Source organism: Hyperoodon ampullatus (genome assembly GCF_949752795.1).
Source record: "Hyperoodon ampullatus genome assembly, chromosome: 16".
Classification (NCBI taxonomy): domain Eukaryota; kingdom Metazoa; phylum Chordata; class Mammalia; order Artiodactyla; family Ziphiidae; genus Hyperoodon; species Hyperoodon ampullatus.
The window spans coordinates 77,934,921-77,952,796 of record NC_136929.1 but is presented as its reverse complement, the minus strand read 5'-3'; the positions used below and the strand labels follow the sequence as shown (position 1 = coordinate 77,952,796).

At 40.9% G+C, this 17,876-nt stretch overlaps 1 protein-coding gene across 4 annotated transcripts in view; it reads right to left on the bottom strand.

Annotated features, from left to right (window-relative positions):
* Positions 1 to 9,434, bottom strand: part of PSPC1 (paraspeckle component 1) — a gene marked incomplete at its 5' end in the record, with an annotated part of 86,627 nt that extends 77,193 nt beyond the window's left edge. For all 4 annotated transcript variants that reach the window (XR_013811313.1, XM_079721609.1, XM_079721608.1 and 1 more), the window contains 2 exons: positions 2,931 to 3,232; positions 9,075 to 9,434. Coding sequence is in view for 3 of the 4 variants with exons in the window: in XM_079721609.1 (XP_079577735.1) it covers positions 2,931 to 3,232; positions 9,075 to 9,434 (662 nt within the window). The remainder of the gene's footprint in view (positions 1 to 2,930; positions 3,233 to 9,074) is intronic.
* Positions 9,435 to 17,876: the final 8,442 nt, after the last annotated feature.

The following is a 17,876-nucleotide window of genomic DNA, read 5'->3' as shown; positions in this document are numbered from 1 at the left end:
TTTGTTGTGCAATCTTAAGCAAATTACTGAACATCTCTGGGCCAATTTTCTCACCTGAAAAATGGAACAAATAATAACCAGTGTTGTTCTGGAAATCCATGAAACAAGACACATAAAAAGTTCAACACCTTGCCCATTCCCTCAAAATTGTTATATATTATTCTAAAAGCTACCCGTAAGAATTAGTTAAATATTTACCAATGCCTGGCTATGACTTTAAAAAACAGCAACTAATCAAAGCCTGCAGTGGAAAAAACATACTAACCACACACCTTGCCTACTGCTTTAGTCCTTGCCTTCCTTCACGCTTTAAATAACTATTACAAGCTTACTATGTGGCCAAGAAATATTAGAATACAAATGTTAGGATTATAGTGTTAAGCCAAACAAAGTCCCTGCCCTAGTGGAGCTTATATTCTACCGCAGAGAAAGACATGCAAGTTAACACTAAGTGCTATGAAGAAAAATAAATTGGAGAGTAAAGCATCAAGCTATTTTAAGATAAAACAGTCAGCTTCCCTGAGGAGATAACATCTTAGCAAAATGTGAATAAAATGCAAGAGCAAGGCCCCTAGTGATCTGGAGAGAGAGCATCTCTAAGCAAAGGGAACAAGACCCAAGTCTCTGAGAGAACAAGTTGGCAGAGCTGTAATTCATGCTACATCTGCTATAAAACAGCTTTAGCACAAATGCTTAACTGTCAAAAACAAACTGAAAAATGCTTTACAAATCACCAAACGAAGCTCCTTGGGGCCAGGAAACAATTTTTACATTGTCTTTGTATCCAATTCCCCAAACCCTAAAATATTTGAATGATCCCAATCCACAGCACAAGTGCCAGAGGTGAGCACAGTATCAGATAAAAGAAATCAATTCAGTAATCAACTAAGGAATTTGTACATCTGAAGACTAAGTAAGAATGCATATCCAGAGCTTTCTTGTGGGCAAACTGAAAGGAAAGACATGTTAATATGGCAACAGGTTTAATGACCATCATAATTACTTTAAAATATTTTTAAGTAAATGGAGAGATACATCACATTCGTGGATTGGAAAAGGTTGATAGAAGATGTTAATGTTCCCCAGAATGATCTGTAAACTCAAAGCAGTTCCAATCAAAAGCCCAGCAGATTATAAACAGAAACTAACACACCACTGTAAAGCAATTATACTCCAATAAAGATGTTTAAAAAAAAAAAAAGGCCCAGCAGAATTCCTTTTAATTGACAAGCTGATTTTTAAAACCAGTAAGGACATACAAAGAAATTATAATAACCAGAACAATTTCGCAAAAAGAATAAAGTTGGATGATACTATCTGACTTCAAAGCTTAGGGTAAGGCAATTAAGAAAGTACAGTACTGGTGTAATAGACATACTGATCAATTAAACAGAAAAAAAGAGTACAGATTTTTTCCCCAGTTTTTTGATAAAGGTAAAAGGTAACAAAGGGGAAATCATAATCTTTTCAATTAATGGTGCCAGAACACCCAAATACCTATGTTATATAAATAAACCGTTACCTCCCATCATACTCAATACGAATCACAGGTTTAAATAAAAAGCTATAAAATTTCTCAAGAAAACATGAGAAAGCTTTGCTACCTGAGGAAAGGCAAAGAATCATACAAGGATTCAAAAAGAACAAAGCATGAAAGAAAATACATTGATAAACTGGACTTCACAAAATATAAAAACTTCTGCCTTTGAAAAACACTATTTAAAAAAATTAAAAAGCAAACCACAGACTGGGAGAAATAGTCTTAATACAGACCTGTACCCAGATTTGTTAATAATGTAAGACAAACAAGTCAATTAAAAAACAGGCAAAAAATGTCAACAGACATTTCAAAAAACACATAAAAATAGCCAAAAAGCACATGAAAAGATGCTCATCATTGGTGATTAGGAAAATAAAATTTAAACCACAATGAGACACCACTACACTCACTAGAGTATCTAAAAGGCTGAAAATACGAAGTGCTGGTAAGGACATGATCAACTAGAACTCTCATTCATTGCTGGTGGGAATGTAAAATGGTACAAACATTTTGGAAAACAGTTTGGCAGTTTCCTATAAAGCTGAACATATGGTCATTTCCTCCTAAGTATTACCCAAGCCACATGAAAGCATAATGTTCACAAGAAGCTTTGTACACAAATGTTCATAACAGCTTTATTCACAATGGCCAGTAGTTGGAAGCAACTTGAACATCCACCCACAGGTCACCGGACAAAGTTGTACCTCAGTCATAAGAAGGAACAAAATACTGATACAATGATATGGATGAAATCTCATAAACATGCTAAGCAAAAGAAATCAGACATGAAAGAATACACACTATATAATTTCATTTCTATGAAATACAAGAAAAGACAAAACTAATTTATAATAACAGAAAGATCAAGAGCGGTCTAGGCAGGGATAAGATGGTCTAGGCAGGGATAAGAGGTGGGGAGTAACTGCAAAAGGACACAAAGGAACTTTTGTTGAATGCTGGAAATGTTCTATATCCTGACTGTGGTAGTAGGTTACATGACTACATACATACATTTTTAAAAACTCATTGAGCTCTACATGCAAAATTGGGTGCATTTTAACATATGTAAATTATACTTCAAAGTTGATTAAAATGTCATTCATTCACTAAATGTGCTTTGCACACAACAGACGTTCAGTAAGTTGAACAAAAATTGTAATACAAAACATTCCTGAGATTCATGTAGAATGGATCAGTACACTGAAGTCTGAATAAAGTATGACTCCTGACGGTACATAAATATACCCTATTTGTATTCACTGAGTATTTACTCAACACCTACTTACCACATGCCAAGACAACATACAGAATGCACTACAAAGAAAGAAATGAGAACAGAGAGAAGCCCACGTGTAACTGTACAGAAGAATGACAAGGCATTTAAACTCACGTTGTTAGCAAGAATGCCCCATCACCACATCTCTCCAGAGCCTTTCGTGCAGGAGGTTTTGCTGCGAATTCCACAAAGCCTTTTCCCGTAGCTCTACCACGGTCATCCACGACAACCACAGCTTTCTCTACTGGACCAAACTGGGAAAATGCTTGCTCTAGAAGCTCATTGGAGACAACCGGAGAGAGGTTCTTGACAGTTAAGGCTGCTCCATGTGTAGCAAAACGAATTCGGAGAGGTCTGCTCTTCAAAATGGTGCCATCCAGCTCTGCTTTTGCAATTTCAGCCAGTGTTCTGGACTCCTTTATAGGAAGAAAAAAATCACCTTTTAAAAATTACAGTAACAAAAAATTTTAAATAGTGGTTTGTTTCTAGGGAAGAGAGCTGGGCAGCTTTAGAAAATGACTGATGAGGTCATTTTGTTTTTGCGTCGTTCCATGATGGTATCACATGCATTTTATTAATATTTTAAAGATAATTAATTTTAAACATTTTAAGTAGAAAGCTCCAACCTCAATGTCGTGTAAAAAGTCATCACTTAAAGATGATCTACTCATAAACAAATTGCCAACTATTAAATATTCAAAATAATATCTTTTATCAATCTCCTACATGTATTAAAAGAAACACATAATTACTTTTTGAGACCGATTACCAGTTACTAGAAACTACTACTGAAAATATATTAATTCTCTATACACTCCATGTTTCTGATATTTGTATCTTAATAAAGCGTACCACCTCTCCAATGCCAGACAAATCCCTTTCCATTTTTATTTCCATTTCTCTTTTATATTATCTGTAAGAAAACTACTATCAGGTGTTATTAATCACCTCTTCTGAAATACTTTCATGGGCCACACATTTCTCACCATTACAGTGAGAGAAGCAAACACACATTCATGGGCTGTGGAGAGTTCTCTCCCAAAAAAAGAGTTCTCTCCATTATACAGAAAAGTGCACATACACTTATTATAAACTAGAAAATACATTCATTGCTGAAACTACAAGTTAAGAGAACTTCCTTCTTGAAGAATTCGAAGTTGGTATAAAACATAGGCATCTAAAACAACAAACTGGTAAACTTACTACAAGTATGTTCTTTCTGTGCTGTGAAAACTTCCCAGCAAAAACTGAAAGAGGCTTTATACGCATTTGTGAGAAAAGTACAAATGTACTTTCTTATGAATAAGGTCGCAATAGCTTTTTATTCAATCCCTAAAATGTCCACAACAGCTTTAAATTACAGCACTTAAGCAAAAATCTACCTACAGAACTAATTTTACAAAGACAAATGAACCTAACCTTTTTATAGATATTCAAAATGGCCATTTTGTGTATTACTCTTAACTTAGTAACAGTAGTAGTAGTACCAGCAAACATTTCATGAATATCTAACAAGGGATATGTCCTTTGCAGCTAAGATGTCATGTAATCCAGCAACTCTGAGAGGCAGATTTTAGGAATAGAGTCTTGAATTAAAATGCTGTCACACATATCACTGGGAATGGGAAGAAACGTGAGGAAATTTCATGGGGTGATGATAACATCTTGATCTAAAATCATGAAACCATACACTTAAAATTTGTGCATTTCATTATATGTAGATTTCAAATACCTTAAAAAACAATATTGGACTCTAGTTAATGATAAGCATGCTGAAGTGTTTAAGAGTCATTGACTGATGGACGGATGGAGATAAGAGATACAGATATGTGAAAAAAAATACAGCAGGGCTTCCCTGGTGGCGCAGTGGTTGAGAGTCCGCCTGCCGATGCGGGGGACGCGGGTTCGTGCCCCGGTCTGGGAGGATCCCACATGCCGCGGAGCGGCTGGGCCCGTGGGCCATGGCCGCTGAGCCTGCGCGTCCGGTGCTCCGCAGCGGGAAAGGCCACGGCAGTGAGAGGCCCGCGAACCGCAAAAAAAAAAAAAAAAAAAAAAAAAAAAAAAAAAAAAAAATACAGCAAAATTTAATTGTAGAATCTAGATGTTGAGTGTATGAATGTTCATTTCTATACTCTGAAATTATTCATAATAGCATGTTTGCGGGCAGGGGAATAGACAGAGCCTGGTGAGGACTTTGTAAAACTGTCAAGTGTTTCCGAGGGCATCTCCTGTTCAGATTCAGTCAGACATAGTGACAATGTCACATATCTTCTTTTTTTCAGGATGAGCAAGAAATCTCCATTTTTATGTTAAATCAAGTACTTTTTTACTGTTGGCAACAAATTCAATTTTTAATACTTTCTGGCCAAATAAAATGTTTATGCTGTCAGGAATTTTCAATGCCACAGTCCATCTTCAAAGTTTATACTTTTTATGGTTTTAAATGGTTCTACATCAGGGTTCCCCAACCTCAGCACTAGTGACATTAGGGGCAAGATAATCCTTACCGTGGAGGGCTGTCCCATGCATTGTAGGATGTTTATGCTAGTAGAACCACCTCCCAGTCTGACCACCAAAAATGTCTCCAGACATTGCCAAATGTCCCCTGGGAAGCAAAACCACTCCATTTGAGAACCACTGCTCTAAATGTGTACCAAAGTAACTGTAAAGTCAATTAAAATTATGTATTTGAAATGAACCAAGATTTCTTTACTTCATAGCTCCCGATAATGACATAACTTTTATTAAGTGGTTATTACATGCCAGCCATTCATTCCTCCCCCCATATATATACATATACACACACGTGTGTGCACTATCTTTCATTATCCTTACCAACAATCTAATGAAGTGGGTTTTGTTACTATCCTCACTTCGCATATAGGGAAACAGGTTTATAAAGGTTCAAGTAACTTGTCCAAGATCACACACAAATGCTGATTTCAAACTATACAAAATTCACAACCTCCATCAATACACCATAAATACAGCCTTCCAGCTGGTATCTCTGCATCACTCTTCACAAAACGTAAACTACAGGTTCTTAACTGAAAGGAATACAAAAAACAAGCAAAAAGAAACTGAAGTGACTACCCCAAGACAGAGACTGCTTCAACTAGGGTCTAATGATTTCCACTGGCTCCACTTTCACTTTCCAACAGCTCTTTCCAAAGCACATGATCTTTTCTCCCATTGTTTACTAATGGTGAAAATTCCCCACCGCAAAAGTACTAATAAGTTAATAAGTATAAGGAAATACACTGACGCAAAATGAAAAAATCCTTATAGTCATTCAGTAAAGTTGCAGTACATTCATACTGTGAAATACAATGTTGTCATTAAAAAGAATCTAGTGCCATGAAAAGATGTTGAAGACGTTTATATTAAATGAAAAACTCAAAAGCACAATACAATGTGTATGGTACAATTTGATTTTTATGGAAAAATTACACAATGTTTAACAGTGACCATCTTTAGTAAATGTACTAAGGTAGGGAAGATCTGCTAATGTTAGAATTGTAATTAAGAGAATGTCCCTGAAAAAAAAGAAAACAGAATGTCCCTGAAATAAAAGATGACTTCAAACTATATGCTGGGCAGGCCCATTACATTCTCTGCTACGTCTCCTCTAATATTTGAACGATCTATAAGAAGAACATATCATTTCATAATTAAACATAAAAAAGCACTAGAGGAGGGGGTTTAGTCCCCAGTGACTGACTAAAAGTAAATTCAGTTGATTTCAATTCTTTAATTAGAACAATGGTTCTCAAACTTTAACAGGTATCAGAATCACATGGAAGGGTGGGGTTAAATCCCAAAATTGCTGGGCCCCAACCCCAAATTTTCTGATTCAGTAGATCAAGGGTGGGGCCGTAGAATTTGCTTTTCTAACAAATTCCCAGTTAACAATTTTTGAGATGGTTTAGGGTCAGCATTGCTAGCATGAATGGCAGGGAAAATAATTTAAGTGGACTTCTGCTTACACTAGGAAGAGATCTGAAATTACTGGACGGGGACCAACCACACTTTTGTGAATCACTGCTCCAGAAATCTGGTTTACTAAAGCTAAAAGTAGGGGAAAATAAAAGCAGAAACCAAGTTCCAGTCAAACTAATGACAGTTTTAACTACAGTAAGCTTGCTTTAAAACGAACTACAACTTTCCAGTTAATTTATCCAATCTAAATTGTCAGTAACCATCCAAAACCTAAAAAGCAGCGTCTGGGTCTAAAATTCCACAAAATGTGTCCAAAATACACACAGTGTTTCCCATCGCTCACGTACCATGGACTCACAATATGGGTTAGAACCTCACGAGTAGCTGCCACTTAAATTCTTTTCCCCACCATTACATACAAGGAATGCTGACCCTACACCATCTCAAAAATGTTGCCTCACCTCATTAATTAACTGGAAAACTACAATTAACTAGAAATAAATTAAATATTAACTACTGAACAAGTAAAAAGAATTCCTAAAAACACAAATCAGATCAAATTATACCACTATTTTAGAGCCACTACACCACCAGTACACACTACGGCCACCATACGATTACTTATATTCAGATCAGGTATGCACTATGATTTTTCTAAGTAGAAAAAAATACATAATAACTCAGAAATATTTAAAGCTCTTAAATCTACCTGTTAAACACAGAGTTCAGATTAGACAGTAAAATTATCCATGAAGTAAATCTCATAAACTAAATTCTAATTTCCAACTGACAAATTTTTAACATTCCTACACAAAAATTTAGGGTGATGGAGTCTAGGAGCATATCTCAAAGGGGCAGACAACAGCAGCCCTTCTCACCTCCGCATTTCATAATCCCATAGATAATTATTTTAAAGAAAAGGAAAGCGAGGACCTGTATTTTCCAATATAGTAGCCACAAACCACATGTGGCTATTTAAATTAAGAATAAAAATACAGTGTGTGTGGAAAAAAAATAAACATGGGGAAACAGAAAAAAATAAATAAATTACAAAAATAAAGAAAGAAAGAAAGAATAAATAAAATTTAAAAGTCAACTCCTCAGCCGCAATAGCCACACTGCAAGTTCTGAACACTCACATTCGGCCAGTGGCTATTCTATTGGACAGTGCAGACACATTGAGGGAGGAAGAATTTTTAGTAGCTTTAAAATTAGGAAGGAAAAAGATTTTTCCACATCAAAAAAGAAATGTTTATTGGCTTAAGTATAAGGCTTCCAAAAGAGGGAAATTCAGCCTTACCATTCTTCCTCCAGAATGTCAACTTCAAAACAGAACAAGATGGTGCCAGAGGCCAAAGATTGTTAAAATGTTAAATAACACCCTTCTGGAAAGTTTACTAAAAGTTGCCTATAATACGTTATTGTAGAAGCCTAAAAGCCTAACTTCCTTTAAGATAAGTTTTGGATTTACGTTAAAAATAATTTTAGCAAGTGAAAGGCTGTTTCTCTAATGTCCAAAGGATAATTAAGCATAATTTCATGTTCAAAATGCCAATTATTAAACTTGAATTTTAAGAAAATGTCTAACCCTCCTCTTGAAGCCATTCAGATCTTCAAATGTTCTCCCTAATACTAGTGTCACTGCATTATAATCAGTTTTCTCTACGTATTAAAATTTTGCGTTTGTCTACTCACGGAGAGAACTCGATTTTGAAAGTTTAAGTTCCCAAAAGAAAGCTTTGGGAAACTGCAATGAACATAAAATTCGAGGATCAAACTAGAAAGACAAAAGACACAAAACCCACTTATTTATATAAAACGGCCTCCCTCTAAGAAAGATATTCTGTTGGGGGAAAAAAATCCATCTAAACACGAATTACATTAATGCTGTATGTGACACTGTGAGCACAAAGCACACAGAAAAACCTAATAAAGTAGCTCTTTTGTCCTGTAAGTGTAAACTCTCACTGCTCAAATTTCTTTTAAAGATAATTAGAGAGGCACAGTTTATGCATGATGTCGGAAAACCTATTAAGGTTTAGACTGAAAAGAGGTAAAATATGTGCTATTCTAGTATCACAATGTATAAGCGAGACATAAAATAGCAGTAAGTCCTCGTGGGAAGCACCCTCACACGAGGCACGCGCTGAGAAGAGGAAGGGAGGGGAGACGAGGGGAGGAGAGGGGAGACGAGAGGAAGGGAGGGGAGGGGAGAGGGAGAGGAGGGGGGAGGGAGGGGAGGGGAGCGGGAGGGAGAGGAGGGGGGAGACGACCTCTCGGCCCCCGCGGCCCCGCGCCCCGCCCCCGGCTGCCCCTCACCAGGCGGATGAAGCCGAAGCCGCGGTCGCGGTTGATGAACACCTCGCTGGGCTCGCCGTAGCGCTCGAACAGCCGCTTGAAGTCGTCCTCGGTGATGTCCGTGGGCAGGTTCCCCACGAAGAGGCGGCAGCGCTGCGTGTATGTCTTCTCGCCCGGCTTGAGGAAGCTCTTGATGTCGATGGTGAAGCCGCCCTCCTCGGCCGGCCGGTCCTCGGCGGGCACGGCGGGCGCGGGCGGCTCGCCAGGAAGGGCGAGCGCCATGGCCGCCGGCTCGCCCTCGCCGGCCGCCGACTCTAGAGCGCGAAGGCGCGCCGGGTTCTTCTCGATGCGCACTTGCTTCAGGTTTCCTCTCAGCATCATCTCAGCGCGTGCCCCCCCGGACCCGGCCTAGAGCTCGACCTGCGTGTCGATGTCCGCGCACGGAACCGGGGTCGGGAAGGACACCCTCGGGGACGCCGCCAGCCCGCCGCCCGCACTCACGCCCCGGCCGCTCGCCCAAGATGGCGCCGCCACAACCGCGGTGGGAGGGAGAGACGCCGCACAAGCCCCGCCCCTCCGCCGAAGCCGCGCCGGGGCCAACGCGCCTGCGTACTGCTGCGCCCACGCCTGGTGGCGCGCGCATGCGCACCGCTATGCACGCGTCCCTGTTCGCAGCCTTCCCAGGGCTGAGAGGAAGGAAGATCCCTAGCCCCGTAGGTAACAGTGATGTTGGAAGTTGCAGCAGTGTGTGAAAACGCAGTGATTCGGGAAATGTCCACATTCTCTTAGATGCCCAGCTCAATTTTCAATGACAGCAGAAAGTGAAAACTTGCAGATTTTATACATAGCATTAAATAACGAGGTATTTCCCAGTAATTGAAACAAGTAAAAACACATTTCTGCCCTTTTCAAGAGCAAGCTTTTATTATACTTCCAATGAAAAATCCAATTCTATAAAATAATTGTGATGTTGATTATTCACCTCAGAGAAGGACTCCGTCAACACCTATGGACCACACCCTAGGACAGGGTCATAAAACGTTTTCTGCAAAGCGCCAGATGGCAAATATTTTAAGATCTTCAAGCCATAACCTGAGTCGGCCAAACTACTCAGTTCTGCCCAGTACCGCTCCTGGCACGTGGTAGGTCTTCATTGGGTATTAAAAAGAAATGAATTCACAGTCACTTTACAAAACCGTTCAGTTTCTCGTGAACTTAAACAAATGCTTACTTTAGAACAGCAATCCCTCTCCTATTCATCCAACTGAAATGAAAACTTGTGTTCACACAAAAACCTGTATGAAAATGTTCATAGGGCTTTATCTGTAATCAACGAAAACTGGAAACAACCCAAATGTCCAACTGGTGGATAGACTAATGTAGAAGGGTAACTGAGGACATGGGAAGAGACATAACCCAAGAATCGGCTCACCTAACAAGCTGGGTGCGTGCGAATGTTTCAGGACTGCAAGCAGTACTGATTGTTCTGGGCACTGACCCACGCATGTCCTCGGTATAATCGGGACCATAAGGAAATAAGGAGGTGCATTGATTAGATGTTCAAGGAAGGCACAGCCCGCGCTAAATAGAACTCTTTGTATTAGATAAAGCTATAAGTAAAGTACATCTAGCTCTTAAAATATGCTTTTAATTACAAAAAGTATAATAGATGTAAGATAAAGCTTAAATAAATATGTCATAGTGGACTGAGGGCTTTGCTGTTTTGCCTGAGCGAGCAACAGCCCTCTACCACTGTGCTTTAACGCATTCATCTCATGTGTTGGACTCATTTTCGTCTCTGACTGAACAACTGCAACAACTAACAGTGGTACATTCATATAATAGAATATATTAGCAGTAAAAAGGACTAAACTCCTGATAGACGCAATAATGTGACTCAAAGGCTACCTACCGAATATATGACATTCTGGAAAACTAGCTACAGAACACAGATCGGTGGTTGCCAGGAGCTGGGAGGTAGGGAGGGTTGACTAAGTAGAGACACAGAGAAATTTTTGGAAAGATAAAAGTACATCTTGGGACTTCCCTGGCCGACCAGTGCTTAGGACTCCACGCTTTCATTGCCGTGGCCCCGGGTTCAATCCCTGGTTGGGGAACTGAGATCCTCCCCACCTCACTCACAGCTGATATTGTCGAATTTATTAATCTCACCGAAAAAAAAGGCACAGCAAATAAAATTGGCTCTTTCCATCAGCACCAAATCAACCAACCTAATTCCATATGTAGCCATATGCGCTGCCTTCCCTCCTGTTACAATGAATGAATGGTCAAAAATCCCCTCTTAGGCCAAACCACTGGATGGCAGGTTTCAAGTGCTTTGCTTCTACAGTTACCTAATCCCCATCCAAGTGATTAGTTACTTGATCTGTACGGAACTATTTCCATCAGCAAAAGAAAGTGTTGATAAAACTTGCATCTTGGAAAAAAAGAAAAAAGGAAAGAAAAGGGAAAAACCTTCTCTACACCGCATGTTGTCCTTTAGCTACTATTTCTTTAGTCAAGAAAGAAAGAAAGGAAACAAGAGTTGTCTGTTTTCTGTCTCGATTTGCTCATCCTTGATTTCTTCAGCCACACTGATCAGATGTCTATCCCACATTCCATCGCTCTGAAACCTCTCTTGTCACCATGGGCGACAGCTTCCACTTTGACCAGATGCAGCAGTCATATCACAGATCTTCCAGCAGCATTTGATGTTGTAGATCTGGGCCTGAGCTTTTTCATGTGTAACGTGGGAAGAATACCTTCTTTACAGAGTTATTGTGCCTATTAAATGAATTAAAGTATAGTCTTTGGAAAATAATCTGGCATCATAAATACAAGTACTATTATTGATCGCTTCCCTCCTACCTTTCTGAAACACTATTCTACCTTCTGCACTACGATATTCCCCGATATTCTCACAGCCACTGGCCACTCCTTACTCTCTCTGTCTTTCCTGGGAATCTTCACTTGAGAACCACAGGTCCAGGTCCTCCTCTCCTCTTCTGCTACACTCATTCCCTAGGTCAGACCATCCACACCAGGGTGCCTCAGAAGCATTGGAGCAGGTTTTTTAAATCTCAACACGATATTTTGGACTGAATAATCATTTATCGTGAGGAGATGTTTAGCAGCATCACTGGCTTCTACCCGGTAGATGCCAGTAACACCCCACTCGCAGTGGTTACAAACCAAAATGTACTGGGAATTATTCTAATTGCTTTACACACACTCATTAATCATCACAACAACCTTTTAAGGTATATGCTATTAATATCATCTTTTTTTAAAAGACTTTAGTTTTTGGAGCTGTTTTCAGTTCGCTGCAAAATTAAGAGGAAGGTATAGAGATTTCCCATGCGCGCCCTGCCCTACACCTGCAGTCTCCCCACTATCAACACCCCCACCACGTGGGATATTTGTTACACTTATTGACCCTACACTGACATGTCATCATCGCCCAGTCAAGAGTTTACATTAGGGTCACTCTTGGTGGTGTACAGACTCTGTCGCCCACAGTCAAGAGTTTACATTAGGGTCACTCTTGGTGGTGTACAGCCTGCGCGTCCAGAGCCTGTGCTCTGCAGCAGGAGAGGCCACAACAGTGAGAGGTACCACAAAAAAAAAAAAAAAAGAAAAAGAAAAAAAGAAATGGGCCAACGACCTTAATAGACACTTCAGCAAAGATTTAGATGGCAAATGAGCATATGAAAAGATGCTCCATGTTGTATGTTATCAGGGAAATGCAAACTCAAATAAAAATGATATACCACTGTACCCCTGCTAGAATGGCCAAAATCTGGAACACTGACAACACCAAAGGCTGGAGGATATGGAGCAAAAGGAACTCTCACTCATTGCTGGTGGGAACACAAAATGGTGCAGCCACTTAGGAAGACACTTTGGCTGTTTCTCGAAAACCAAACCCTTACCATATGATCCAGCAATCTCGCTGCTAGTATTTACCCAGAGGATGGAAAAATTAAATCCACACAAAAACCTGCATACAGATTTTTTTTTTACTTTATTTATTTATTTTTGACTGCGTTGGGTCTTCGTTGCTGCGTGTGGGCTTTCTCTAGTTGCAGTGAGCAGGGGCTACTCTTTCTTGCGGTGCACGGGCTTCTTGTTGCAGTGGCTTCTCTTGTTGCAGAGCACGGGCTCTAGGTGCGTGGGCTTCAATAGTTGTAGCACGCAGGATCAGCAGTTGTGGCGCACGGGCTTAGTTGCTCCGCGGCATGTGGGATCTTCCCAGACCAGGGCTCAAACCTGTGTCCCCTGCATCGGCAGGCAGACTCTCAACCACTGCGCCACCAGGGAATCCCTGGCCCATTTCTTAACCAGGTGTTTTTCTTATTGTTGAACTGTAAGAGTTCTTTGTGTATTTTAGATAACAGTCCTTTATCAGATGTGTCTTTGGCAAATATTTTCCCCCAACCTATGGCTTGTCTTTTTATTCTTGTGACATTGTCTTTCACAGAGCAGAAGCTTTTAATTTTAACGAAGTTCAGCTTATCAATTCTTTCTTTCACGGATTGTGCCTTTGGCGTATCTAAGAAGTCATGAGCAAAGCAAAAGCCATCTAAACTTTCTCCAGTTTTTCTTCTAGGAATTTTATAGTTCTACATTTTACATTTAGGTCTGTGGTCCATTTTGAGTTAACTTTCTGAAGGATGTAAGGTTTGTATCTAGATACAGTGTTTTACATACGGATGTCCAGTCATTCCAGCACCATTTGTTGAAAAGACAATCTTTGCTCCATTGTATTACCTTTGCTCCATTGTCAAAGATCAGTTGATCTATACCCATGAGGGTCTATTTCTGGACTCTATGCTATTCCATGGATCTCTTTTTCTTTTGCCAGTGCCACACTGTCTTGATTACTGTAACTTTATGGTAAGTCTGGTAGTCAGGTAGCATCAGTCCTCCAACTTTCTTCTTCAGTATTGTGTTGACTATTCTGAATCTTTTCCCTCTCCACGTAAACTTAAGAATCGGTTTGTCCATATTGACAAAATAACTTGCTAGGATTTTGATTGGGATGCCATTGAATCTATGGATCAAGTTAGGGAGAACTGACATCTTGACAGTATTGAGTCTTCCTATTCACGAACATGGACTATCTCTCCATTTATTTAGTTCATCTTTGATTTCATTCATAAGAGATTTGTGGGCTTCCCTGGTGGCGCAGTGGCTGAGAGTCCGCCTGCTGATGTGGGGGACACGGGTTCGTGCCCTGGTCCAGGAAGATCCCACATGCCGCGGAGCGGCTGGGCCCATGAGCCATGGCCGCTGAGCCTGCACGTCCGGAGCCTGTGCTCCGCAACGGGAGAGGCCAGCATACAGCAAAAAATAAATAAATAAATAAATAAATAAATAAAATAAGAAGTTTGTAGTTTTCCTCATATAGATCTTGTAGATAATTTGTTACATTTATATCTAAGTATTCATTTGTTTTGGGTGGCAATGTAAGTGGTATTGTGTTTGTAATTTCAAATTCCACATGTTCATTGCTGGTGTGTAAAAACATTAATGACTTTTGTGTATTAACCTTGTATCCTGACTTTTGTTTACTAACCTTGTATCCTGAAATCATCCATTTACTTTTTTTTTTTTTTTGCCATACCACGCGGCTTGTGGGGTCTTAGTTCCCTGACCAGGGATAGAACCCGAGCCCCCTGCATTGACAGCATGGAGTCTTAACCACTGGACCACCAGGGAAATCTCCCCCCTCCATTTACTTTTAATCTATATACGCCTTCATACATTTTTTTAAAGATTTATTTTTTTACATTTATTTATTTTATTTTTGGCTGCATCTGGTCTTAGTTGCGGCACACGGGATCTTCACTGAGGCATATGGGATCTTCCCTTGCGGTGCACGGGCTCTTTGTTGTGGCACACGGGCTTCTCTCTACTTATGGTGTGCAGTCTCCAGAGCATGTGAGCTCTGTAGTTTGCGGCACGCAGACTCTCTAGTTGAGGCACACGAGCTCAGTAGTTGTGGTGCACAGGCTTAGTTGCCCCAAGGCATGTGGGATCTTAGTTCCCCGTCCAGGAATCAAACCCGCGTCCCCTGCAGTGTAAGGCAGATTCTCTACCACTGGACCACCAGGGAAGTCCCTATGCCTTTATATTTAAAGTGGGTTTCTTATACGCAACATAGAATTGGGTCTTGTTTTTTGATCAACCCTATCTTTTAATTGGTAATCTCTGTCTTTTAATTGGTGCACTTAGATCAATGATGTTCAAAGTGATTACTGCTATAGTTTGATTTATATCATATTTGTTATCATTTTCCATTTGTTGCCCTAGTTCTTTGTTCCTATATTTATATTTTTTAATTGAAATATAGTTGGTTTACAATGTTAGGTTAATTACTGCTGTACAGCAATGTGACTTAATTATACATATAATACATTTATTTTCATTTTTTTCCATTATGGTTTATCATGTTCCTATTTTTGTAGACCACACTTTCTGCCTTCTGTGGTTTTAACTAAGCATTTTATAATTTCATTTTCTCTCCTTCTTAGCATATCAGTTGTACTTATTTTTCTACTTTTTTAAGTGGTTGCCCTAGAGTTTGCAATATACATTTATTTACAACTAATCCAAGACCACTTTCAAATAACACCGATAACTTCACAGGTAGTGTAATTTGTAATAGTAAAATAATCCTGATTCCTCCCTCTCATCCCTTGTATCATTTCAGTCATTCATTTCATCCATATACAAGCATATATATGTATAATTTAATATATTGTCTCTATTATTATCTTGAACAAAGTTATCTGTTAGATCAATTAAGAATAAGAAAAATAGGGCTTCCCTGGTGGTGCAGTGGTTGGGAGTTCGCCTGCCGATGCAGGGGCCGCGGGTTTGTGCCCTGGTCCGGGAAGATCCCACATGCCGCGGAGCGGCTGGGCCCGTGAGCCATGGCCGCTGAGCCTGTGCATCTGGAGCCTGTGCTCCGCAACGGGAGAGACCACAACGGTGAGAGGCCCGCGTACCTCAAAAAAAAAAAAAAGAATAAGAAAAATAAAAGTTTTTATTTTATATTCACATTCCTTCTCCAGTGCTCTTACTTTCGTTATATAAATCTGAGTATCTGACATATATTATTTTCTTTCTCTGTAAAGCACATCTTTCAACATTTCTTACAAAGCAGATCCACTAGCAACAAATTCCCTCAATTTATCTTTGTCTGAAAAAGTCTTTATTTTTCCTTCACTTTTTTTTTTTTTTTTTTTTTTTTTTGCGGTATGCGGGCCTCTCACTGTTGTGGTCTCTCCCGTTGCGGAGCACAGGCTGCGGACGCACAGGCTCAGTGGCCATGGCTCACAGGCCTAGCTGCTCCACGACATGTGGGATCTTCCCGGACCGGGGCACGAACCTGTGTCCCCTGCATCGGCAGGCAGATTCTCAACCACTGCGCCACCAGGGAAGCCCTTTCCTTCACTTTTGAAGGATAAGATTGCAGGGAACAGAATTCTACAATGGTATTTTTTTTCCTCAACACTTTAAATATTTCACTCCACTCTCTTGTTTGCCTTGTTTCTGAGGAGAAGTCAAATGTAATTATAATCTTTGTTCCTCTATTGGTAAGGTGTTTTCTTTCTCTGGCTTCTTTCAGGATTTTTTCCTTTAATTTTCTGTCATTTGAACACGACATGCCCACGTGTAGCTTGTTTTTGTGTTTATCCTGCTTGGAGCTTTCTGAGCTTCATGGATCTGTGGTTTGGTATCTGACATTAATTTGGGAAATTCTCAGTCATTATTGTTTCAAATATTTCTCTTGTTCTTTTCTTTCTTCTTCCTCTGGTGTTCCCATGACTTGCATTTACACTTCCACAGTTCTTGGATATTCTCTTCTGTTCCCCCTGACCTCCCTCCTTGTTTCATTGCTTTTCAGTTTTGGAAGATCTTTTGGTTTTGCTTTTGTTGTTGTTTGCTTTTATTTTTTTTTTTATAAATTTATTTATTTTTGGCTGCGTTGGGTCTTCGTTGCGGTGTGCAGGCTTCTCACTGCAGTGGCTTCTCTTGTTGCAGAGCACGGGCTCTAGGCGCGTGGGCTTCAGTAGTTGTGGCATGCAGGCTCAGTAGTTGTGGCACGTGGGCTTAGTAGTTGTGGCTCGCGGGCTTAGCTGCTCTGCGGCACGTGGGATCTTCCCAGACCAGGGCTCGAACCCGCGCCCCCTGCACTGGCAGGCAGATTCTTAACCTCTGTGCCGCCAGGGAAGCCCCAGAGTTGTTTTAAGGTCACAGTTCCATAAGGCCACAGGCACAGGCCCCGTGTTCTCTCCCCGCTCCCGGAGGCCCCCCACCAGCGTCCCCACCTCCTCCGCCCCCACCACCCGCAGGCGGGGCTCGGCCCGTGGTCTGTGCGCTGGCGTCCGCACTCTGCGGCCCCGGAGGAGAGGTGCCAGGAGGAGGGGCGATGCGCCTGGGTCCGGCTCCTGGAGCCGCATCTACGCGATGGGCAGCGGCGCAGAGGCTGGATCAGGGCTGGGGCTTCCAGGGTGGGGTGCGCACTCGCCCCGAGAACCCCGCGGAAGCCTGGCCCCTCGGACCCTCCCCTGTGAAAGCCTCCACGTGTCCACAGCAGGCGTGGCACTGCCTTACGGAGGCACTCGGAGGCCCTGACCAAACAACGTACTTCTCTGCAAAGGGAGTGACAATCTGGGCCACCAGTGAAGCCTGCGACTTACGGATAAGCAGAGTTTCACCCACAGAAGGAGGAGGATGCAGGACCATAGAGTTTTTAAACTTTGATCAGAGCTATTTAGCGGAAGAACACAAAGAGATGCAGTGATTCTTCAG